Genomic DNA, 25797 nt, shown 5'->3' with positions numbered 1-25797 from the left:
ACACTACCTCTGTTCTCTCCTCAAAACCAATGGAACCATGCTTGTATGTAAGTATCTTCTCACTGTTAGAAAAGGACCAAGTTTGAGCTGAATGGACAAGCCTTCTGTTGGCTTAAGAAAAAGTAGTAGTATTAGAAGAAAATATGGAGAGGACTGTGAGAAACCACAGTGCTACTCAGAGTTAGGGAAAAGACAGCAACAACAGACATGTTGACATTTATACCTATGCCCAATGTCTCTGAGAATAAACGCCCTTGGCTGCTCCACATCCATACAGGTGATCTGTCCTCCCCTTCAGCAGTGTAGCCCTGCCAACACAGACTCTGGAGAAGAGCCTCTGGCCAATATCACCCCCTGCATTGTATCCTGGCATCTTCTGAAAAGTGTCGGTTGGCCTTGGCAGGAATAACGCTGGAGAATGTCAGAACCAGGGCTGACTGTCACAGTGCTCAAGGCCAGGGAGCTTTTGCTGAGCCTGTGGGTTTGCATGACGCATGCACCGTCCACCCGAAATCCCTGTGTCCTTTGACCACCAAAGAGCAGCAGCCATAGTCCAAAGGTTTTTATAGCACAGTGCGCTTCAGGAAGATGGCAAGTGCGCCAAATGGCACCACCGACGCCTCCTGAAAGCAGAACAGTGAGGAGAACTGGTGGGCGTTCGCTGGGTCTCAGCCCCGGCGGGGACCAGGACTGCAGGAAGCGCGTGCAGCGTGGCACAAACCCCACAAAGGAGTAAATGGGCCGAGGCGGTGGAGGTGGCAGCCGCTCCGCCAGCGCGCTAACAGGACACGGCTGCTCTCCCAGCAGAGTGCAAAGGGCTGCCGGGCTTGCAGCCAGAGTTCAGCCGCCAGCCCGAGTCTCGCGCTGCGGCCGTCAGGGGCCGGCGGGCAGAGGGCAGGGCCCGGCTCTACCCGGGCCGTGCTGCGGCCCCCCCCGCAGATAACCGCGGCTCCCCGCCTCCCCCCGGCTCCAGCGGGACGGCTCTGCCCCCCTCCCGCCTCGCGCGGCCCCGGCCCCGGCTCGCAGCCACTCTCCGGCAGCCGACCTCCTCGGCGCGGTCACCATGGCTCGGCAGCCCGGCGGCTTTCTGCAGGAGGCCTCTCACCAGATCGCCGCCGGCGGCTCGGCGGGTAAGTGCACGCTCCCTTCGCGCGGGCCCACGGCGGGGAAACTGCCCGTCCCGTCCAGCCGCGCCGCGCTGCTACAACGCACGAGGCGGTGGGGAACGACTCCGTGAGGCGGCGGCTCCTCCCCCGGCGGGAGCGGGAAGGGCGGGTGGCCCCTCGGGCGGAGCGGGGGGTCTCGAGGATCCCGTTGCCTTGGGCAGCGTTGCCGGATCGCTGCGGTAACTTCTGGAAGCGTGCTGCCCTCCCGGGGGCGGGCGTCTGCGGCGTATCGCTCTCAGCGCACTCCGCAGCCCTGTAGGCGATAAGGCCGCCGTTCAACCGCTCAACCCACGCGGGACGCGGTGGTGTGTAGGAAAGGTCCCTCTCGGTTTGCAGGACAGCTGTAGTTACGTTACATTACTTGGACTGGGAACTACAAACGTCAAAGCCGCCCACATCACTCTGTGTAATAGCAAAAGCACTGCTGGGTCATTTCTTTAATCTGCTTCCCCTACATAACAATAAACTTTAAATATTTATGTTAGGTGTGGGGAGTGTTGATACCAGACCCTGCTGTTCCAGCGTGTTTGTAAATCCTGTTGGCATCTCAGCTATGCATTGTGTTTTTAATTGGTTTTTAGTATCACTTTCAGTCAGCATGCTGTTTGCCATGTTATGTTATAACGGAGAGAGGAAAACTGTGTTTTATGTATCATTTTTGTGGCGTTGTGCTTCTTTTTTGTGCCCCTGACTTTGCAGTCCTTCATGTTCAGCCCTCGGCTTTGACAAGGAGATGTCACAACAGAAAAGAGCTGTGCTGTCCTGGCCTTTTCCATGTGCTGGATTTATACAGCTCTTGTGTGGCTTTGGAAATCCTAAAATGTTTTTAGGCTCTGCTTGGTACCCACCTCCTCTTTCCCCATGGAAGAAGAAGGGTTTAATCAGTGCCAGCCTGTTGAAGGCTCTTCAAACCTGGTGAGATACCAAGATGTTTTGGCAGCAGTTGTTATGCAAGATGACATATTTCTCTGCCTATAGCTGAGGGTCTGTATGTAACTGATTCAGACTGATTGATTTCTGTACTCTGAAGTCAGTCTGCTTTCTTTAAAAAAATTGCTCTTGTTTGCAGAAGGGTAGTTTGGATAACTATCCTAGTTTGGAAAGAAAATTGTCACAGAGCTGAAAGGAGAGTCTTAGAGAAGAACTGCAATTGGAAAACGGAAGTATGTGTGAGGGTGGTGTAGGGAAGAGATGGACTAAAAACTGTGCTTATCTGCCAGGCATAAATTTTAAGACAACTTTCAAGGAGACAACTAATCCACACCTAACACTTTTTCAAGTATGATAAGGAAAATCTATTGTATGTAATCCAGAGGCATACTGCTAAAGTGCTTGCAACAATTTGTGTGGTCAATTGTCAGGCATGTTCATTAGCTCCATCACTGACTTAGAATCTGTGCAGAGATCTCTACTCATTGGGTTTGAAGTAAACAAGGACTGTTCCTTAAATCCTTAAATAACAGCAGCATCATGACAGAGGAGTTTTCAGGTATTGGAGGGAAATGGATGAAACTTGAATATTAACACTCATGACACATGCTTAGAAACTCAATGGAATTCTTGTGATTTATAGAGAAGATAGAAGAGGAAGGCCTTGGCTTTGAGGTCTTTAGTCCAATTGTTAAATTTCAGACAAGTGTGGATCCAACAGGGAGGTGATGAAAGCAGGAAGGAAAGGATGGTGGGTGTCAGTTGCTGAGAGTGTACTTAGTATTTCATCCATGCAGGGGACTTGGTTTCCTGAATTCAGTTTTCCAGTATCACTTTTTGACAACCCGTATTGCTTTTGGCTGCCTCTGCAGAAGGACCGGGGGTTTTTGTAGGCCCTTTGTCATATTTACTAGTGCGCAAATTCCACAGATACCATAGGGTGTCTGTGATACCTGTACCATAGACTGATATTTAGTAGGAAACTGGGGAAAAAAAAATCGCAATATGAATGAATGCATAGATTTTAAGAAGTTCTGATCATCTTATCTCATACAGTTAAGCAAAAGGAGTGTAGGAAGGAAGCTCTAAGAAAGTTGCCCTAATTTGGTGTCTTTGTCAAAACAGTGGTAGGAAAGTAGCAAGGTAAGTCAGAGAACAAATTGTACACCAGAGTGGGTGTAATGAATGTCTGCATAAGTAAAATGAGAAGTTGGTTAGCATCCGCATGTCTGATGCAAAAGGATCTGAGAAGATGTGATTTTGCTAGGTCAAGTGGAAAATGATTAGAGATAAGTCTAAGCTGTCAGAACAGGAAGAAAGGGATTTTTGGAGCTTTATGGAAGGTGTCAGGGCTTGTTCATGTACTTGATAAAGAGAGAGGAGGGGGAAAAGAAATCAAGCTTGACACCTAGTCTACTTGACAAGCTTGACACATCAGTCTACAAGCCTGATAGAATGGAAGATACTGGCATGCTGAAGTAAGGAGAAATGCAAGCATTTGGTGCTGTAAAAGAGAAGATTTTAGCATACTGTTGTGTGTTTGAGGCGTTTCAGAGTTAAAGATAAACTCAGTCAGTGCTCTGATACCACTGAACTGTAACATTCAGGCATGACAGGATCTCAGACCTTCTTGATGTCTACGGCAAAGAGCGCATCTGCTTCTGTGGAGCTCAGAGTTTGACTTCATGTTAGGCTGAAAGCTCTGAGGGTGACCTCAGATCTTAAATATGAAGTTTTACTTAGTCTTGATGTATGTTCTTCCTGCTGATTTTCAGTTTGCTCTCATCTTTTGGAGTCCTGGATTGATCAACTATAATAGAGAATAATTTGATTTTGTTTGCTTGCCTAGGTGTATAGAGATGAACAGGAGTTTGACTGAAATACAATTGGGGCACTTCATTACTAAGTTTTGCCCCTTCCAGTGTAGAGAATTGATGATGTATTCCTTTTCTCTTGTGGGTAATTAGTACACTAAGGCACGTGTGGAACTTACAGGAAAAAATAAATAGAAAACAAACCCTTTAAACTGTAAAAATCATTGTGAAAGGAAGAGCTTTTGAATTTGTAACTGCAGAATTGCTTTATATTTAGGAAGACAAAATGGTTATTTCAGCAGCCCTGTACATGCAGAGTTAAAGTAATGGGAAGAATAATTTATTTCTCCATTTCATAAGGATCAGAAAATAATTTTTTTTTTCTGCCAGTATAGAAGAGGCAGAAATTAAAGCGATAAATAGTGTTGCATGCAAAGTCAACAGAGATTTCATTCCATAGAAAAAGGAATCAAACAATGCCAATTACATTCTGTGATACCTGAGTAGATTTGCCAAGACATTCAGAGAGAAGGCTCTTGAGTCAATTTGAAAGATTGAGTGAAATGTCATCTTAAACAATTGCACAGAGGACTATTGGCTGAGTGAAGTGGCTGAATTTGGCTGGAGGATTTGAATTTGGCTACCCTGAATGTTTTAGCATGTTGCTGCTTGGTATAGGTGTGTGTTCATTATTATTATTTTTTAAAATTGTAATAAGTTTGCAGATGGAAACAGCTAAAACTGCAGGTAATGTAAATACCAAGTAAATACAACTGAGATTTTATGTTCATTTCTTTTGCTCCCATATACCTTCACATAAACATGATTATCATCTTTAATTTTGAAGTAAAAATGTTGAAAGGTTTATTCACTATATGTAGTAGGTGATAAATACAAAAGATTATGTCTTTCAAATCTGTAATATTTAACTCATCTTTAAATACTTTCCTACTATAATTCAGTGTTTTTAGTTTCTTAATTCTGTTTAATAAATCATCGTGAACTATTGGCTTTCTATTATTGCCTAATGAATATGGGAAAGTCAGAATGAGCTGTTTCTGTGTTTTTGTTTTTGTTTTGTTTTTTTGTTTGTTTGTTTCGTTTTTTTGGTGGTTTTTGTTTTTTTTTTTTTTTTTTTTTTAATAAAGGTATTTACTTTCTATGTAAGAATAACTGTAGCTGGTCTTTTTTTTTTCCCCCTCATTCTCCATATCTTCATGAAACAGCAGGATTTCTGCCTGTCTAGACTTCTGGGCTTTGATTTTTTTTGAAAGAGTTAGGTTTCCAGCAGCATTGAAATCTAATAGGATTTGGGAGTCTAATTCTCTTAAGCTCCTTTGAAAGTCCAAACCTTGTCTTTTGAGAGGTGTTTTATTTCAAGAGTAACCAGAGTTGATTATCCTGGATTGCAGCAACTCCTTTGAAGCAGATCTATAACAGGAAAACCAATCATCAGAGTGAGAGTGTTGGATGCAATATTAAAAGCAGTTTTTGGTCCTCCTATCACTGGAGGCATTAAGCTGGCAAAAATCACTGCAAGGCATGCCAGCCATCATAGTCTGAAACACCTGAGGTTGTTTGGTTGTTTGGCCTATACAAAGGGGAGAAGGAGCATAATGGAAGAATAGGAAGCACTTTCAAGTAGCAAGAGAATTGGCTAATTCTCCACTTCCCCCCTTCTGCCCCCCCATCCCCCAGGTGTTGCCTTGATTATTTTGCTGACTCTCTTCTTTTTTCTTTTTTTTTTTCAATTTTTTTTTTCCTGGAAACTAAAATTTAGGATGACCACTTCATGTTTTCCTTTTGCTTTTGTTTTTTTTCTTGCTTTTAAGTCATACTCTTGGCATTCACGTATTACTAAAATAATCACTTAATGCTCAGAGGTAGTTTCAACTAGCTAAGTATAAAGCTAAAGCTGCTAAATATCTTGACATGAAACCATATGGTTTTAAAGTGCTCAAACTTTATTGTTTCTGAAGTCTTTTAAGGTTGAAATATTATCTGAGTATGTTTTAGTTGTTTTTCACTGCTTCTACTAAACTGGCATTTTGGACATTAACAGAAACTGTTTATATTAACGAACGAAGAGTAGGAAGCAGTTAAAGAGAACCAATTTCAGGAAAAAAAGTCTTGCAAGCTAAAGTATTCCAAGGGAATGAACTTGTTCTTAGCAGTAAAGCTAATTTTCTCTGCTGGGCTGAGAATTGGTGGTTTTGTATGAGATGCTGGGCTTAGTGTTTCAGAGGGGAATTTCTTCTTTGGAAGCAGGGTGGGAAGAAGTTTGGGTGAAGAGAAAATGAAAAAGGTCAAGGTTTTGTCGGCAAAAAAAAAAAAAGCTGGCTGAGCTTTTGAGTGGCGTGTGGTGTGCAATAAACATTTATCCTTAAGATTTTGTACATATAAGACTCAGGGCTTTGAGAAAGGTTATGTATTTTCTACTGTTAGTTCCTAATACAATAGATTTTATCTCAAAAACACACAACCCACCTCACAAAAACCCAGATGCTCAAAACCTGAAGAGTAATGATGGTGATCTTAACTCATTTGTTCCATTACCCACGAGGTGGCAGTGTAGTATTAGAATAAGATGCTAAATACGTCATGCTGTGGTAGAACGTGATATGAAAGGTATGTTGAGGTTGGTGCTGGTGAGAAGATTAGGATATGGGAATTTGGATTAGAATTTTGAAAGTAAAACTCAAAAGCATAAAACAATTCATAATCAGTGGATACTTATTTCATGTGCACTGCAAAGCCAATGATACTGAATTTGACTTTCAGTTATGAAGAGAAACCTACAGAGGATGACAATCAGAATGTTATATCACTGACTAAGGTCCAAGGGTGGTGGTAAGACAGAGATACCACATGTAAGTCAGAAAACTTGGGATAAACTTTTGGCCCAATTGAATCAGTGTGCAACTAGCTACTGATTTTCACGGAGAGGAATTTGCTTGATGATTGTTTTATTTTACCATAGATTTCATGTGATGTAGCTGAAATCTCTTCAAACTCTCATTGCCCATTTATAAACAATTAAGACAGAGGCACAATGGGCTGCTTTAACTTAAATTAATGTCTTTCAAGTATTGGCAAGAACATGACCTACAGTGATGTGTAAATACTTGCAGATAAGTGTTTCTTCAGATCTGTAGCTCAGTTTCTGTGACATTCCCTTTTGTGGCATTCCCTTGGATGTTCTTATTAGTTTGCAATCATTTGTTCTTATTCTAGTTATTTTTCTACTTCAAGCTAGCACAACAGTGAAATTGGAAGAGCTCATCAAGTGTGACATGTCAGACTGCCAAAACTCTCCCTTAAAAATGGTTATCTTATTAACAATTAATCTTATTTGTAATCGAGAGTTCTCACTCTCTGATGCTGAGTTATCAATTTTGCAAGAAGAAGGTTAAACTTCAGTCACTGTAAAGTAGTAGTTTCTGTACTGAGGGTTTGTAATTCGTGTCAAAGGCTTCTTTTGTAACAGAACTCAAAAGCTACATAGTTGCAGGAAAAGTACCTTCCATTTTTCAACAGCAGGTCTTGTCCTGAGGTCTCATTACTTTTAAATACAGCACCACTGATAGCTGGAATACCTAAGGCTGAACTACCTATAACACTGGTGCCCTGATGGGACAATGGAGTTATGTCTCAAAGAGTCTTAAGGCTGTTGATAAGTCCAACCTGTATAGTGGGAAAGAAAATACAGGAGTAATTGGCCTTTAGATCTGCTTTATCTGCTTTTTAATTGTTAAACCACCCTATTAACAGTTGCTGTTTTGTTGGTTGTTTCTTTTTCCCCCTCATTCCCTCTGGATCCTTTTCATTCTGCTGCATTTAGGCAGGAAGCATAGTTTATGGGTCATCTTTCAGCCTTTAGTCAATGAATCATTTCCCATTTTGTTATCCTAGTTTCCCAGGACTTCTGTTGCTTTTGTTGTACTGAAGTGTAATGTATAGCTGGTGTCTCCAAACAGACACTGTCCCAAAAGCAAAATGAGAGCCTTAGTATCTTCAGTTTGGAAAAATTCGTTGCTTGTTATATTTCACTTCCCATTACAGCAGATTGCAAGTGTTCTTGTGGCAGAGTTTTATATATTTTTCTGTTGTCTGTATTTGCTTCTTAGTATTTAATGAAAGATACTTAGTAAAGATTTACTAAAGATGCATATGTAGTTTGAATGTGTAGTCACGGTTGTTCAACTTTGCTCTTATCTTTATGTCAGTGCTGCAGCATGAAAGCAAAGAATGTTAAGTTGCAAAGGTTTTAAAAACAAACTTAATTTGAAGGCAGTTCCCATGATTTTTAGATTAATTTGGGATCTGAGTCATGAGGTTATGAATGCTAGGTGTTGGTGATGATAAACCAGCCTTATGTGTGTGTTCTCTTCAGGCTGGTTTGCAGTGCTGCCTTGCCTACGACATAAATTCATGCTTAACCTTGTGGAGACAAGTACAAAACAAAGCATCACACTGCTTGTAGGTTGTTAGAAGAATTTGGTTTTCAAAAGACTTTCTTGTTATAAATGCTGACAAGTGTCAGCATGATCTTGTACATGTATATACACTCCAGTTTTGTCAGGCTTGCTAAATGTGTGAACAAGAATGGTTGCCTTGTTCGTGCTGCACACTCTAAACACAGTGTCCAGCACACTTTTTATATCTCTGTGAGTATATCTTAAGTAACATCTGTTTTTCCTGGATTGTTGTACTAGTTCATGTTTGAAACAGTTCCTCAACAAAAACAGTTCTCCATTCAGACTTAAAGCAATTTGAAGAGGAAAAGACTTCTGGAAGAACTTGAGAGCTTTGAGAGTCACAGTCCTGCTCCTCGCACTCATTTTATGGTCTGTGGTTGCAGAACCAAAGTAACTTAAGGACCAAGATAGTATTTTGTCTTTTGGATGAGTGTTCCATTCTCTTTTCAGAAATGGAGTTAGGATTTGAAATGAAATTAGGCATTCCCCTGAATTAAGCAGAGGAGGCTCTACTCATTGCTCATTAGTAGTTAGTAAACTTTTATTTTTTACTATTTATTTTTACTGTTAGTAAAAATAAATAAATAAATAGCAAAACTGAAATGCTAGGTGAGCAATAAGATGGTCTTTACTTAAAACAGCCTCTCCTGTTTTTTTGTTTGTTTGTTTGTTTGTTTTTGGTTTTTTTTAAGCAATGAAGAAAATATCTATCAATAAGCAGTACATTACATCTGGCATGTTCTTCCTTAGCATAAAATATGATGATATTCTACATGATAAAAATGAAGCAAATCAACCTTTTTTTCCTGATCTGTCAACAAGGTTTTGTCCTTTCTGCAAAATAATAATTCTTAATAGAAGAAGAAATAGAGCATTATTGATTAGATGCTTCTAAAGGGGGCTAAAGAAAGCACTTGGGCTGCCTTTCTGCAAATATTAAACAGTGAATATTGTTAGAGACTACACTAAATGGAAAAAAAAAATGTTTATTTGGAGTATGAAACTCTTCTAGGTTAATGTCCATAAAGTTTAAATTAGTTCAGACTTTTCTTATTAGAATAAATGTTTCCTTTTAAAAAGCATGATAATCATAATCAAGACTAAATTTGTTCTGTTATTTATTTTCAAAATGATTGTACATGTTTAGCAGACTTTTGATTTAAATCCCTAGGGATATATTGCAGACAGATGTTTAGATGACCTCATGTTTAAAGTAAAGTTATACTTGGACACTACATTAAATTTTCCCTAAAATCTTTCCTTATATGTTAGACTGTGGAGCAGTGCAGAAAGTATCAAATGATGTATGTTGAAAAGATACTGCTTTATTTTAAAAATAAGTTATTAAAATTCTGCAGGTTTTATTTCAAGGGTCCCTCAAAAGCACAAAATGCCTGATTATGAATGAGTATGTTTATAAATGAAAATATTGTTTCTGGTTTGAGAGTTAAATGGGAAACAGACTCTTAAAAACGTTCCTTGAACTCAAATATAAATTTACCATGTCATTTATACCTTCCCCCATAGCTTGTTAAAGACTACAGTAGAATGTGTGCATTCTTCAACTAATATTACATTATAATAGCACCTAACAGTAGTCAGTATTTTTATTGTGTTCTGGCTTTGAAGGGCTAAGTAATAGTTTCTTCTCAAGCTGCAGCTGACATCATGGTGTAGATGCTTGTGATGGTTCCATATGTGACGTTGAACAACATTTTGGAAATGCTCTTCAGTATTTCGTCAAGTCATAATTGTCAAAATTGATCTGTTTAAAATAGATTTATTGATTGACAGATAAAATTAAGTTTTTTCAGTCTTTTGAAGTTTATGTGGGCAACACTTGCAGTTAACGCGTTTGGTTAGATAAACGAGTTACTACTGAGTTGTTGGAATTCTGCCATTTGGAATAGTAACTGAAGTACTGTATTAATAGATGTACAACTAGTCTTGCCTCTGCTAAATATTTTTCTTCCTAATTGCTACTTTCCTGACAGAATGTACTACCTGTAGCCTGATGCAAAGGTTGCATTAAAGCAGTAATTAGATGCATGGCTCTTGGACTGCAAATACCCTTTGCTCAGGTCTGACGTGAACACTTCTGTAGGGCAGCCTTTTTTTTATGGTTTTCTGTCATTTGGGCTGATTATGAAGATGGATGTAGCCAGCAGAGCTGGAAACCTACTTTGGGCTGTAGACGTTGATAAATTCATGCAGAAGCTGCAATGTTTTTCAATCAACTCATCCAGGTCCACTGCTTTCTGGAAGAAACAAATCATCTTGCAGTAATTGAAGGCTCTTCTTTCTTAAAAGGGTGGATATTGAAGGGAGTAAAGTAAGAGATCTCATCCTGCTCTTGAAAAATGAAATTTCATTCTGCCTTGTCTGTCAAAAGTTCATTGTTGTTAGGTTAATGCATACAGAAAAAGATATGTCAGGCATGGATAATTACTGTTCTGCATAACATGGATTTAATTAAAGACTAGCAAAGGAATGTGGGTACCCATGTGATGCAATTACTGTAAGCAAATAGTATTTTGTTTCTCTTTCTTCCTGAATAAAGATTTGGGCTTTAGCTTGTAACTCTGGAAAGTAATAGCAAATATTCTTCTAAATGAGAATTAGATGTTTTGCATAAAAACCAGGATGTCATCTGGTATTTCACACATGAACTAAAAGAAAATATGACCAATTTTTGAAGTAGTACATCAGTGTAACTCCTTTTCTATACTAATATGCATAAGAATTCAAGCTATGTTCATTGTTTTGGAAAACTTGAAAAATGTATAATTTACTGTATATTTGAACATAACTCTTTAGTATCATTTCTTATGTAACATTGTACTTACCTGCAATTCAAATATTTCTGGCAACTGAAGAATAAACAGCAAGATCGTCAGAAAAAAATACTTACTGGAAATAGGGAAAAATAAGTTTATTTAATATTAAATTTTATACAAAGAGACTGAAAACTTATGAAAAGCAAGAAGTGCCAATAAAATTGGAGCAGGTAGTCCTTACACGTTTGCTAGAAATGTCACTTACCAAACTTCTTGGCATGAAGCTAAGGGGCAGTAGATAATGAATTGTTAAAAAAATTTCTGGATAAAGCAGTTTCACAGTGTCTTGGTTAGATATTGTTCACACACAGATTTTGTACATTCGTGAATGTCCTTCAGAATCATTAGGAACACACTGATCATCAGAGACTCGCCATAACACTTTACATGGACTTGTAGTTTGCTTGATCTTGTAGCCCTACAGTGAATGCTTGGAATTACGCTGAAGTAACAGGTAACAACTCTTGTGCTTGTGTAGCTTGATCCCACCTTTCCTACCTTCTCTCTTTTCTATGTATCAATGTAAAAGGAATAAATAATGGCTGTTCTACTTAAATATCCGTTATCTTCACACTTAATATACTGTTAACTGTGTATGCATCCAACTGTACATATGCCTGTATTTTTTATTGTATTTGAGTAATTTCGCTAAAGACTTCAGATGGTTCTGAGATTTGCAAGAATCATGTGCTTTCTCTGGTGCCTCAGGAAAAATGAGCACTTGCAAGTAAATCAGGCACATTCTCTGGCATGCTAAAACTTTGTACAACCTGTAGAAAAGCACGGACATCATCCTGGACAGAAGGAGACGGAGATGATTTGCATTGCCTGAGCTGTGATTTGATTATTGTTTAATTTTTCTTCTTGTCTGTAGTCCTTTGTGTCCTTATCTGTGCATCTTTCAACTATTTTTAAGAATGGGGAGGGATCCTATGGTGGCATGCTGTTGTGATGCTTGGACTGAGTCATGTGCAGTCTGTGTGATGATGATGTAACTGAGTGATGGCAGCATCTTTCAGAGAAAAACAGCAGTCAAGTAAAGATAGATTCTCATTTATTGCAAGCTCAGTTTTAAATTGGTCATCTTCTGTTCTATCTTATACCTTATTTTCTACACTTTAATTTGTGGTTATAACTGCACCTAGAAGCATGGTTGTAAAATCCATGAAGAACTGAAACCTCTGAAGGGAGGTTCAGTCATGTTTAATGAATCTCTTTTTCAGAGGACATAAAGAGGGCTGGAACCTTACTTAGCTCAACTGGAATAAGAATATCTTTATTTATCTTTATTTTGGCTACAAACTCTGTAGTTAGGAAATTAAATTCAGACAGGAATAAATCATTCTATTGCATTTTGTATTATCATTGGATTGTTTGTAAAACTTGAACATATTTTATATTTCTGTTTGCTAATTGTTTTGTAAACCCTTCAGTATTCAAATTTGTAATATAAATAGTTTTGACTAAGAGCAAAATTTAGACTGCCTGCACTCTGCCTAAGCAAAAATTTGATGCCTGTGGCTTACAGAGCAATTCAAAATAGGCCTGAGGACAGGGAAGAAGTTGGGACCTTCCTTAGATAATCTTGTGACCCAGGATACTGAGGAACCGAGAAAGCACCATTTTCTGGGTCTTTTTCACCGGTCTACGAAACTGGGTTCATTCTTGCTTTTCTGGAGGGTGTTTATGTCTTGCAGTTTTTACACAGTGGTGCAGGTTCAGCAGGAGAGTAGCTGCATATGCAGCAGCCAGGGTAGGGAGTCAAATCTCCTGAGAAATGACATATTGGTGTTAATTTTTTTAAGCTTAGTAGAGCCTCAAACACAACTGCCCTATTCTCTGGGCCCTATTGTATTTATGTTTCATGTGCACTTTTGGGGAAATGGGCATTTCTCAGTGTTAGAGGCACAGAGGTGTTCAATCCAAGTTCCCATTTCACCTAAATTACTTGTTCTAACTTGACTGCAGATGCTATTTGGTGTAAAAAAAAACCAAAAACAAAAACAAACAAAAAAACCCCAACTAGTTGTAAATCAGAGACAATCTAGTAAACTAGATTGTTTGTTGGGAACCCTGCACAAGACTTTATCTGATATCTACATCCGTAGTTGGTCATGTTAAAAAATTGCTGTCTTTTAATAATAATAATGAAAAATGGTATCCTACAGGAAAATAGTTTTATGGTAGTCAATCACATTTCTCTTACAGATCATAGTCTCAGTATATATCCATAGTGAAAGAAATGATTTCTAAAACAGGCTGTATAGTTCATACCCAGGGAGCTTGAAAGATCCAATCAGCTCTGACTGTGCTTCTAAAACGTGCAACCCTCTGCGAGGTACTGCTGGATCAGATGCATTGTGTTTAGTGAAAATCACTGTGTGATGCACAGAAAAGTGCCTTAAATCTCTTGGAGAAGTGGCCACCCTAGGGCTTTATATAAAAGCACATTTGCTCCTCAACAAATTGAAGCTGCCTTTGTTGCAGATAAAGAGGAAAGCCCTTTTGATCTACCACTGCGATAGCCATCTGTGGCACACATTAGTCTACTGCTTGCTGCCACTGCTCAGTGGCACCAGATTATCACATCTCTCAAACTTATTCTCAAACTTGAAGGAAAATCATTCTTTTTAGTGCTTGATTTCCCTTTTTCCAAGTTAGAAATGTAAAGTCACATTGATACTGGCATATTTTCGATTTTCTATTGCCTTTTGCTAAAGGGTCTGGGATGCTTATTTGTAGATATTTTCTCTCTGATTTGTATTTAGTCTGCACGTGATTGTCTTGATGAGTGAGAGGCATGGCTCCCATGGGCTCTTAGTACAGTAAAGTCAGCACAGGTTTTTAATGAGCAAGCTACAAGAAAAACAGCCTTCTCTGTCTGAGCCTATTTACTCTCAGTTATCTGATAGCATTGCTGTTCCATCTTGACTTCCTGGGTTACACTTTGAAAGTGTTAGGTAAGCGGAATGTCAATATTTGCCTTAGCAACTTCTCCGGACATCTTACTTCTTTCAGTCAGAGCTGGGACCTGTTGACTTCTCATGTTTTCTACTGAGTTTTGCATCCCATCTCTGTTGATCACCTTCAACAGCTTTGAGCTGGAGGCTCAGATCCAGCTTCTGGGCCTGAACCAAGCATATGTCTCCTCTGCTGTTGTACATGCTGTTATTTATCTTTCTCCTTCATCTGTTGCTGGATGGATGTAGATAATGCTCTGAGAGATTGGCAGAGATTCTTGCATTTGATCAAAGTTCCGTTTGGATTTGCTTAGCCTAGAGCTGCTCGTCATCTATAGTTTTCCTAAAAGTCTTCTCCCCAGATCAGATCATCGCATGTAGAATATCATGTGTCTGATGTATTTTTCTAATGCGTGTCTTGTGCCAAGCAGGACCTAAATAGCAGTGTGCTCTTAATGCATGCAGATTGTGCTTTATTCTTGCCAGAAACCTAATGGTGTCAAACTTCTAATGGGGAAAATATTTGCCATTAGCAATCTCTCCTAACATTTCTCTTCTCATGTATAATTTAAATATAATTTTTCTCCATACCTACAGACAAACTGGGTAAATAAATGAAGGCCCCCTGCTTTTTTCCTATCTAATGCAGTTCATTTATTCACTCTCTTCCTGCCTGCAATAAACTCAATCTTTAGAGGCTATCTCTTAGAGAAAGTTCTCTATTTACTGAGCATCAGCTGTAGGAAAGAAGAAATAAACTTTTCATGTTTCTTCTGCATGTAGAACTTTCTGGCAATTTGTCTTAAGCAGATCCTTTCCTGGTTTAGCCCCACGTTTCAGCTGACTTTTCCTTATTGTATTGCAACACTGCAAAAATCCAGTACCAGAAAGAGTGCTTGTCAGTTGGGTGTTTTGGAGTTTTTCCATTTGCTATTTGTCTTTACAGTCAGCTCCAATGTTGCTGTTACGGATGATGCTCATGTCAACCCTGTTTCTCTCATGAACCAAGTGCTAGCTACAGTGAGAACACTTTCTTTCATTGAGGTGTTTTTGTTTGTTTGTTGTTTTTTTTTTTTTTTCCTGTTGTTTCTTTCATTTTGTTACTATCTAGCTTAAAGTTAGCACAATTTTTGGGTATATTTAAGTTAACCATATATGGCTCTTCTGTTACAAGACTTCTCACTGACCTGTAAAGAAGAGAGATGTGCTATTATCTGTGCTTGCTCTTATAGTGTTAGAAATCTCTTTGAAACGATGCTCACCTTTTAGGGAACAGATCCAAGGAGTTTAGGTGACAAACCTTGGTTTTGGTAGAGTTTGCTTTCTGTTAGTTTATTTGCCTGATCTGGGGAAGCTGGCAGAAATACCCAGGCAGGGGAGGAGAAGCAGGGCCTGGTTTGGGTGGCAGCTGGTTCCTTAGATTGCTGACTTGTTTTATAGGCTGTGGGTGAGTGCCAAGAATGCTTCAGCTTCTGAGCGTCGCTCAAAGCTTAACAGATATCAGCGATTTAACTTGCTCTATTGTGATACTGATGAAGCTGTTTGTCACCTTCCATATATTCACCTGTCAGACCTGCTTCTCAGGAAACCCGAAGCCTTAACAAATACCATTCAAGGAAAATGCATATTCAAATAATCCACACGAGGAAAAAGGACTTTGTTCAGCTTTGTGTGAGGATTAAGAGGGAAAGAATGTTTCATTCTGCTTTTTAGGAAGGAGTTTAAGAAACTCCTGTTTGTAGTAATGGTACACTAATGAACATGTACTCATTCTGAAATGGGGTTAGAGTTTGGCAAGTGAATTTTGGGCTTTGTATCACACTTTGCTCAGTGTATAACTTGTGTGATTTTACGTGTGGAAAAAACAGTGAGTTGCAGCTATGGTGATTGAGTTGCTTCTCTTCTACTTCCCAGTGCAACCCATCACTACTGTTGGCATTAATCTGGAACAATGACAGATAAACCAAGGCATAGAAACACTTTCAGAAATGTTTTTTGCCTGGCTGATGCGTGTCACTTGAAGGCAGGGGCTGAAGCTGGAAGCACGAGGGAATTTACCTTTTCTGCTCGCTTGCTCTAAGACCATTGATTTTAATGTCTTTCTACTACCTTACACTAGTTTGTTAACTGTATTTTTATGCCTGACAATATTCTTCTTAATTTGCTTATAAATCGTTAGCGGATTTTACTTACGTTATTTACAGTATTCTGTAATCTTTTTGTGTGTCATACTTGTACTTCAACATTTAAGGTGGAGATGGCAGTGTTGTGCTTCTTCGCTGTCTTGCTTTGAGTTTTGCAGTCTACTTGATGATGGCTCACTCGCTTTTGTCTCTATGGATTCTAAGCCTAACAGCGCAGATGGTTTTGCTGTGTGCAAGTTTTTCTGTAGGGAGTTAAATTCATCTTCAATATGAAACAAAATCTTGAAATTAAGCTACAGCAGGTAGATAAAGATCAGTCTGTAAGTGTTGGTGTGGTTCTAATTGAAAAATTGTAATATAAAAGACTTAGTTGAAAAATCTTTAAATTGAGAATAGTTTTATTTCACAAAAACCATTGGCTTTGTTAGTTCCACTTACAATGGAAGAACTATGGATTTTGAGCTGTTCATCATCCAGAACTTACAAAGTTTCATAGTATTTATGGAAGTTTTATAAAAGCTCTTGGAAAATATAAGATTCTTTTCAGAAAACAAACAAACAAACAAAAACAAAACCAAACCAACAAACAAAAAAAGCCCACATTGTCCCTAGGGTGTTAAAGATGTCTGGGCAAAAACTCATTGGCTTGAATAAGATCCCAGTTCTGTGTTCAGAAGACTGATAGTTTGTGTTCTTAGTGGAAACAAAGCAGTGTATGGGAACATCTGGGACTTCGGCTTAGCATCTGGAAAGCAGCCAGATGCTGAGCTTGGTGGTCCTGCACCTGTGGGCATCGTGCCCAGCCCAGTCCCATGGAGCTCTCAGATACCCTCACCCTGCGCAGCGTCTTGCACGATGATGTCTGAAAAGCCAAACTCTGCTGATTACTTCTGTCTCAGCTCTCTTGTTCTCATATCATGACGTTAACTATATAAGCAAATACTTTTTGAGTCTGTTGCTAACAGAGGCTTGCAGATGATGGATGTCTCTGTTATTCCATGATGCTTTTATTTTTAATCCTCTAATTTTACTCCTTGTCTCTTCACCGATTCATCAACCACTTTCTGGTTGAATAGTTTCACTGTACATTTTTATTCTACCTCTGCCATCAAGAATGTGCATCTGTTGGTAAAATGCTATGTCCGAACATAGCTATTAGGAGAATTCAGTAGCAACTGTCTAAATATTTTTGGAAATATGAAGTCATATAGTATGAAAGTATAATGTATATCAGCAGCATAAACATGTTTAGTTCTGTATTACTCTTGCAACTCACATTGGTAGTGGAAGTTTTAAGAGCATAGCCCTTTGTAAGTATGTGGTAGAGTTTGTTTTGCTACCAAAACTTACCTTTTGTATCTTAGAAGTAAAGCCTTTGACACTTAAGACTTAATAACCTTCACATAAAGAAATGTGAAACAGGGTTAGAAGAGGGGCCATATGTGACACATTTGTGTTCTGTGTCTACAATGTATCTGTTTCTTCAATGGCTCCGGTTGTATTTAGCACTAGAAATCGATCTGCAATTTGCTGCTTAAAAAACTGATAATTTAAAGGTGACATCATTCATATCTTCTAGTCCTGATTGTCTGTCCAAGTCCTATTTCACTATTTTACTACTATAATTTCTATTCCTCTGAAACAGAAATTTCCTGAAAACTGGCTCCAGACCAAGGTGCATCATTATGCTTAAAACATAAATAATATAGTCTACATTATGAGAGAAGTGTTGCATTGGTGCATGTTTGAAATCTACCCATTTGTATCTGTGGTGATTTTCGGAGTTTCGGAGTTATCATAAAATAGACCATTGTTCTTTGTCTTCAGTGCTTTTTTTTTTTTTTTTTTTTTTTTTTAGGGAATGCTGAAGCTGTTTCATGGGGGTACTCAGCACCACATTGTTCCTGTATACTACTATTGTTATTACATTATCTCTGTTTTTGTTTTCTATTTCAAACTCTCATGTATTAGTTGCAAAAAGCTACACCTTATTTGAAAATTCTGATACATGGATATGTTTCCTCAGGTTTCTACAATAGTGACTGATATGTACTGAATATACCCACTTAAAAAAAAAAAAAAAAAGGATGAATTATGGCTTAAAACATTCATGTAACTTATGCAATTAAAAGTCAATGATTGGAACCATGCCTCATGTAAAATGAGGAGATCAAAATCAATCAAGAAATCCCCAGCTCTATATCTTCCTCCTCTGAAGCCAGACTTTTGCTGCATATGAAATCCTGAAGACTAAATTCTACCATAACCAGTGTAGTGCTAAGTTTTCAGAAGATTAGAGATGGTTGTTTGTGGGCATGAACTACTCCTTTCACTGTGTGCTAATCTATTTTAATGATGATACTTACAAATGCTAACAATTTTGTTGCTCATCAAAGCATGCAGAAAAATGAGGGGAAGTATCATGTTATGGGGACATATGCCAGCATTTTCTGCAGCCTGTGTGTGTCTGCAATGACCTGATAGCCATGGACTGCAGTCTCTAAAGATGACTAGATTATTTTTTGTTACAGTTTGTGCGAGGGCTTTGGAGTCACTTGTTCTTATTTTAAAAAAGTGTCCAGAAGTCTGAAGTGCTGCATTTAAAACATGGATCTTAAATAGCGTCTTATTATTCTCCTCTTTGCTTAGCCTGCTTCCATACTGTATCCTTGTCCCTTCTCATAAAAGTGTTGCTAGCAAAGAGGAACATGCAAGCAATGTGTCTCCTCAGCACTCTCTATCCATTTTGTTTCCCTGTGTAAAAAAGCATTTACTGCTTACACTGATGTGTGGTGGCCTGGCCATTCTGTATTTGAAGCTGTATGCTGTCATTTGGGTAGAAAGGTCAAGGTGTTTAATATTTGAGCCAGAACAATTGCCATCCTGCAGCTGGTGTGGATTTCATTATATAAGAGTATTTCACTCCTGTGAATTTCTGCTGTAAGCATAAACACTATTATAAGTATTGAATATTTGCAGATCAATGGAAGGTGAGGGGATTAGTTAAAAAAAGTAGATGTACATAACCTTGACTGTTTAAAAGTCTTTTCTTTTAGAATACTGTGCCTGTTTAGATCACTAATATATTTTAATTGTTTCCATCTTTCAAAATATATCTAACAAGTTCATTTTTTAGTTGTTGTTACACAAATAAACTGGTATTAAATGCACTGCTTTCTTTCTTTCAAACATACTTTCAAAATACTGCTTAATGTGGTTTGAAGATTTTGCCAACATAACCTTCCAGCTCCTTCTCTTGTATGAGGGTGGTTGATTACATCTATCTTTTAGTTTACAAATGCCAATTTATTCCAAAGAATGCAAACCCTGGGACCATTTGTCATCACACTTTGATTGTAGTTCATTTCATTATTCTATGTAGGAGGAAAAGCAAACAATTAGATGCCTGAAAAGGGGAGGGCTGTGAGGGGGAACTGGAGCATCAGAGTATGCTAAACATTCTTATTGCATTGCATACTTTAACCTCCTATTGATTTCCCATTTTTAACACTAACCTGCCTGGATGTGACAAATTACTTATGGGGGGAGGAGGGAAGCAAACAAAAAACAACCAACCAGATGAAAAAAAAAACAACTGTACCAAAGAAATCCCAATCCACAAAATCAGAAACCTTTGTCTGAAGCATTATATGTCAAGGTTGTAGAAACAGGCTAAGTGTCACAGTCCTTTAGGACTTAAATTTTGTAGACTAGGTGACTGATTTTTTTTTATTATTAAAAGTTCTTTCAGTTTTTATTTGAATTAGAGTTCAGGTTTCAAAATCTGATTTGCTGGGCATAAACATTCAGTTTGTAGACTTACTCAGTTCCAAGCCATGCTGTTACCAACAGTGTTGGCATCCTATTTCTCTGCAGGAATGCATTCAGCAGATGTATAAAACAGCATTGTTGGATCACCGTTGTATATTGGAGCGAGACAAGGGTAGAAGGATAATTCCCACCAGTTTTGTCCTGCTTCTGCTCTTCTCACTTCTCCAGCATTAGATTGTTTAGCTGTGATGCAAGTGACTTGTGTTCAGCTCCTTTGCCAACCAAGAAGCTGGTATTATTCACTGCATGGGGGGGAGCAGGATGCCTACTTCAGGCTGCTGGAACAGCTCATGCTCTAAGCTGCCTGTATTGAGCACTATTTCATGAAAGATTTAAGGGCTGAGAGGGATGGTGTGCTTGTTATACCAACCATGACTGTGGAAGAAGCAGGGAAGGTGGCTTCAACTGAAGTGTCAAATATTTCCTCAAAGCTGGGATTGCAATCCTGACTTCCTGCCTCCCACTTGAGTGCTTCTTCCACCAGGCCAGTGCATAGCCTTTGATCCCAAGGATCTTTAATTATGCAAAGTGCACCAGTCTGAACCAGAGAGAATGAATGCACTCACCTTCTACTGTTACTCTGTTCTAGTACTACATTTAGGGCAGTCTCCCAGGAGCTGATAAATTCAGGTTAAATCTCTTTTGGTAAAAACAGATGAGGAAACTGTTTCCTTTGCCTCAATGCTATTAATTTGTTTACTTGTTAGTTTTGTAAGTACGATCCCCATCTTTGCCCTTTCAAAGGAGGAACAAATGTTCATGCATCTAATTCAAGGGTGAGGCTGCAGGCTGAAAACACCAGGCTGAAAGAGCTTAAACCTGCTGGGAATTAGGGCATCTGAGAGCAAGGGCAGGACTCTCACTGTTGGCGTTTCCCAATGCTGCTCTTCAGGTGGCTGTTTAGGGGTTTAGCTCTTTACAGGAATACCACAAATATTCACCATGTATGTAAATTAGGCATTTGGGCATCCTGCCTAACACTGAGTGAATTGCACAAACGAGGCAGAGAACTTGATGGAGGTACAGTCGCATTCAGTGTTTTTTAGTGTGTGTTTTATAGTCTTAGTCTCAAGGCAGCCATTTCAGACTTTGAGTGTGTCAAGAGTATGTGTGAGGGGTACTCTAGAGGAAAGGGAGACTGAGACTGAGATTTGAATAAATACCCATTCCTGCAATAATAGGGAGAAAAACTCTAGCAAAATAGGTTCAAAAGGAGTTGAGTGTAGCATCCGTTTTAGTAGTTCAGACAGCAATTATTCTGTTGTGCAGTTGTGTGTCCTGAAACAAGCTGCTTACTATAGTGTCACTAAAATGTGCAGTAAAGCAAAATGCTGAACATTCTATTGTACTCTTCCTTCTGGCGTGCATTTTTTGAAATGACACTTTGACAATTCTATAAAAGTGAAGAACAGCAAATTTTGAATGAAAATTTCAGAAGTGTGTTCTATTGAAGTGTAGCTGGTGGGGTACACATACTGTGCAAAGGAGAGGAACTGAAGCTCTAGCTGCTGTGGAAACATTTTTTGAGAGACTGTGAGATACCTATGCAGGCTGTTAGTGACTACTTCTATTTGAGAGTTAAGACTTCATGATTATTGTCCTATTCTTAATCTTCAGTTTAAGAAGTGAATGTCCCTTGTTTCAAGAATAATTGTTTTTTCTGCCAGTGACTTGCAATTTTGCATTACAATGACTTTGGGAACAGTATTTTCATCACTGGATTACGTGGAGATATGGGGATATCCTGGCTGCTAGGTGGCTGGTTTTTGGAGACTTCTATGTGTCAAACTTCAAATGAGAGAGAAATATGTTAGACGACTGAGGATGCATAGCCTTTGAGTTTCTCTACTGCTTCACTGATGAGTCAACAGAAACTCAGAACATAAATTTCAGGCACCTGGAGTTCCTTGATATTTGCTTGTTTTTAACCATTAGTCTTTCATTAATCATTTGTTTAACCAACATTCACTACCCAAGTGCTTAAACTACTCCTAAAAGGAACATCCACATACATGTGAAGATCCGTTAATAACAAGTTTGTGGATTTGAAGCAAAACCTGTACACTTACTCAAGGCTCCAAAACTGACATCTGCTATGGGTGTATGTGTCTGAGGGAGTCCATCAGCGCTGGTAACTTATAGGAGTTGAAATTTCAGGAAGAGCAGCCATTGAATCATCTGACAGCTTGGTTTGATGCAGCCCTTACGTGAACTCAGTAGGAAGACTCCCATTCATGTCCCTGTTCATTAGGGAGCCCTTTAATGCATGAGCAGGCATTTCCCTAGTTCAAAGCATGTCTGTCAGCTTCGGTGGAATTGCAAACAGACTTTGGCCTGAGCCCATCTCCCCCGCTCCTGTTTTGTTTTTTAGAATGCAAATAAAAGTGGTTTTAGTTCAGTTTTTAGAAGCTGGACTGGGGCCTGCCTTCCCACCCATGACTTTTTAAATAAAAATGATATTTTTTTCAAGTTGTGTAGGCTCAACAAGGGAGGTGAGCTAGATTGAGAATAATAGCTTTCATAGCCTGGAAAGCATTTGCATGAGCTGACAGTTCTTTGTGCCTGACCCCAGCTTTTGGCAACCCCACAGTTCCTGACCAAAGAGCAGGAATGCTTTGGCAGCTTTCTGGATATTCCTGATGTTTCCTAAAGGTACAGTCTTCCATCTGCTTTTTCAGAGGCTTGAGAAACCTAGAAGGCACAGGTTTTCTGTTCTGGATAGCCTCACTTGGTTTTAGGGCAGAAAAAGCTGTAGGGTTTTCTTCCTTAATTCTTCTTCCAAATAATGTCTCTTAGGTCTGGTTTAATACAATGAGAGAATAATTTATTCATGTTATGATTGCTCTGTGATTACTTTGTATGGGGATGTTAAGGGAACACAGCGAATTTGCACTCAAACTATCAAGTTGTCTTTCTCTAATAGACTTACAGGAAAAAAAATGTTGGTTTGGTTTCCACCACTAATTAATATCATTTAAAGAGTTAAAAGCAAAGCTTCAAAGATATCTTATCCATCTTCCTTACCAGGATTATTCTAGAATACTTTTTGCCCTCCCCTAGTAATATCTGATGCTCTGATAATCTTCATTATGTCTGTTTTGACTATAGTTTATACTCAGTCATAATCGAGTAAAATCAAGGCATGTAACAGTACAGCAAACCACCAGCTATGCAGGAACAACAAATTCTAAGAATATTTATTGAAAATGGAAAAAACAAGATAAAGTCAACTCAGTGGGGACCACATTGATGCTAAAAAGGCAGAAAACATCGTACATTTTTTGTTTCTGCTTTTGCTTTGCTTGGGAAACTCCTTCGTTATAAGCTTCCTCTATGTCTTTAACAACAGTTAAAACAAAATCTTTGAAAATCAGTATATGGTAGAAATATCGGAGACTAGTTAGAAGTCAAGGATCCGTGTCATCCAGTCTTCATCTTTTATTAATAGAGGTTCCTTTCATGTGGAACATTCAACTGTAGTTTTTAGGACCAACAGAATAAGCTGTATGCAATCTTACATATCTGGGCAATGTTTATAATGCACAGAATGCTAACCCTCTGTCTATATAATGTAAAAATAAAATGTATGGTAAGATTCATAGAAATCTTACTGCTAGCAGACTTCCAGGGCATGCAAGATGTTCTTCTGGAGCGCAACTGGAGGGCTGATTTGTGGGAGTATAGTTGGCATTTTTAGCTGGCCTGTATTTCCTACATTTGCAAAGTCAAATCTTGGTAGAAGAGCAATGAAGTGAAATGAAAGTAGCTTGAAAGCTTAACATGTATGCTATGTTATTTGTGTTAATTTGTCTTTTTCAATGTTCACGTTCCAAATTTGTTTTATTTATGGGCACAAAAATCAAAGGGTACCATATCTTATCCTTACATTTAATGCTTATTAGTCATTTTCCTCTCCTGAATCTAAATAATCTCTTCCATGGGCTTTAAATACTTGCAATAAAATTACTGATAATTTTGTTTGAAATTAATAAAGACAGAAAAATTTAGTGTCATATATTGTGTATTTTTCAGAGAATAAAAAACTAAGCAACAGTAAATGGCTTCAACCTGCTAGTTGCCATACTGATAATCCATTGGGGTACATATTAGGAAGATTTCACACAAGTTAAATGTTAGGGTACTGTTTTATAAAAGGTTTTCTGAAGTTAAATTAAATTCTGCTCTGACATGGCTGAGAGGAGAGATCCTACGTCCTGCACAGAGGCAATGTACTGAAGTTATCTGGACTACTTGCATTGAAACCTGGTCTGTTCTGAGAGGGTTACAGATAATGTTCTAACATCAAAGATGCTCTCCTTGCACAAGCAAAAGTTTAGAAGATAGTTTAATTGTGAGGAATGTAAAAAAGAATCAGTTGCAATAGTATTTTAAGCATCTAGTAATTTATTTCATTCATAGTGATTTTCATTTCATGTTCTGCAGTGTTTAGCATGAAGCCAGTTTATACTTTTCCCATGAAGTCTCTTCACTGCTCAGAGAAAATATCTTTGAAAACATATGTTCTTACATAAGAGTCTGTTTGTGGGAACTTCAGGGAACTTGTGCAGACTTGCTTAATCATCCTCTGGAGAGCAGCAGTGCTTATTTCCTGTCTGCTTCTATTACTTGATGCCGTGCCTTAAAAAGGCACTGTAACCAGGAAGAAAACAGTTTCTGAATCAAAAGAAAAAACTTGAAAATATAAGGAAAAATGGAAGAAACAGCTGCGTGAGAGCAACTCAGTGTAAATAAACAATTAATTCTTGAATGTTGCACATTTGATTACATAACTTAGAAGCCATAGTACTGTGTTCAAGTTCTGAAAATCTGATTCCAGTTTTGAAGTGATTTCAATATATACAATTTAGTGTTTATTTTCTTTGGCTTTACAGCAGTCATTGTGTTCACATACCTTTGACTTCCTAAAAATAAGGATAACATTGCAGCTGTTAGAACAGCAATTAAACTGTGAAGATGATATCAATGTGTTTGTATACACAAGATGCTCTTTAGATGAGAATATGGAAAGTATGTGTGTGCATTTGTTTTTCTCAGCTCAGCCCTTAGATAGGTGAACTGGACAGTGCACCTTGGTATTTAGGTAGCATACCATATCCTCTGTTTTCTTTCCAATCTAGCAAAAAAACTCCTTTGAGACTGTCTTATATAAAATACACCACAATTTAGAAAATATTTTTTTCTAGCACAAAGAATGCTACTGATCCTTTGACATTTTCTTTGCTGCATCTTTGGTGTACCTCTTTTTTCTGCTTTAATGCAGAGAAGACTTCAGCGATTCTCTGTCCCTTTGTGATTGTTTCCATGCCCATGTTTCTAGAGTCGAGTTGTTCATGTTTATCTTTGCTTCTCTGGGAATAAGCTTAGAGAGGCACAGTTGCAGAGGTAGAATCCTAAAACTTCTGTCATGTTTTCGTTGTAATTGTTGGTGATGATGTTTTGTTTTGTTTGGTTTGTGTTTTTTTTTGTTGTTGTTTTTTGTATTCTTGTATAACCAAAGGCTGATACTTTAATTTCTTCCTTCACTTCAGCCCTTTGATATTCTCATGAGACTTTCTTCTTTCTTATCGTGCTTTTTTCATACTTTGCACCTAGCTTTTGAGCAGTCGTATCTATAAA

General features: G+C 38.5%; 1 protein-coding gene across 2 annotated transcripts in view; it reads left to right on the top strand.

The window, feature by feature from the left end:
- The first annotated feature begins 1035 nt into the window (after nt 1-1035).
- Nucleotides 1036-25797, top strand: part of SLC25A21 (solute carrier family 25 member 21) — a 221053-nt gene continuing 196291 nt past the window's right edge. For both annotated transcript variants that reach the window (XM_042813908.1, XM_042813906.1), the window contains exon 1: nt 1036-1130. In XM_042813908.1, coding sequence (XP_042669842.1) covers nt 1064-1130 — 67 coding nt within the window. In that variant the 5' untranslated portion in view covers nt 1036-1063. The remainder of the gene's footprint in view (nt 1131-25797) is intronic.

Source organism: Centrocercus urophasianus, unplaced genomic scaffold, assembly GCF_019232065.1.
Source record: "Centrocercus urophasianus isolate 14NV4802_14NV808 unplaced genomic scaffold, USGS_Curo_1.0 seq_14, whole genome shotgun sequence".
NCBI classification, from domain to species: domain Eukaryota; kingdom Metazoa; phylum Chordata; class Aves; order Galliformes; family Phasianidae; genus Centrocercus; species Centrocercus urophasianus.
This window is presented reverse-complemented; position numbering and strand designations above follow the sequence as displayed.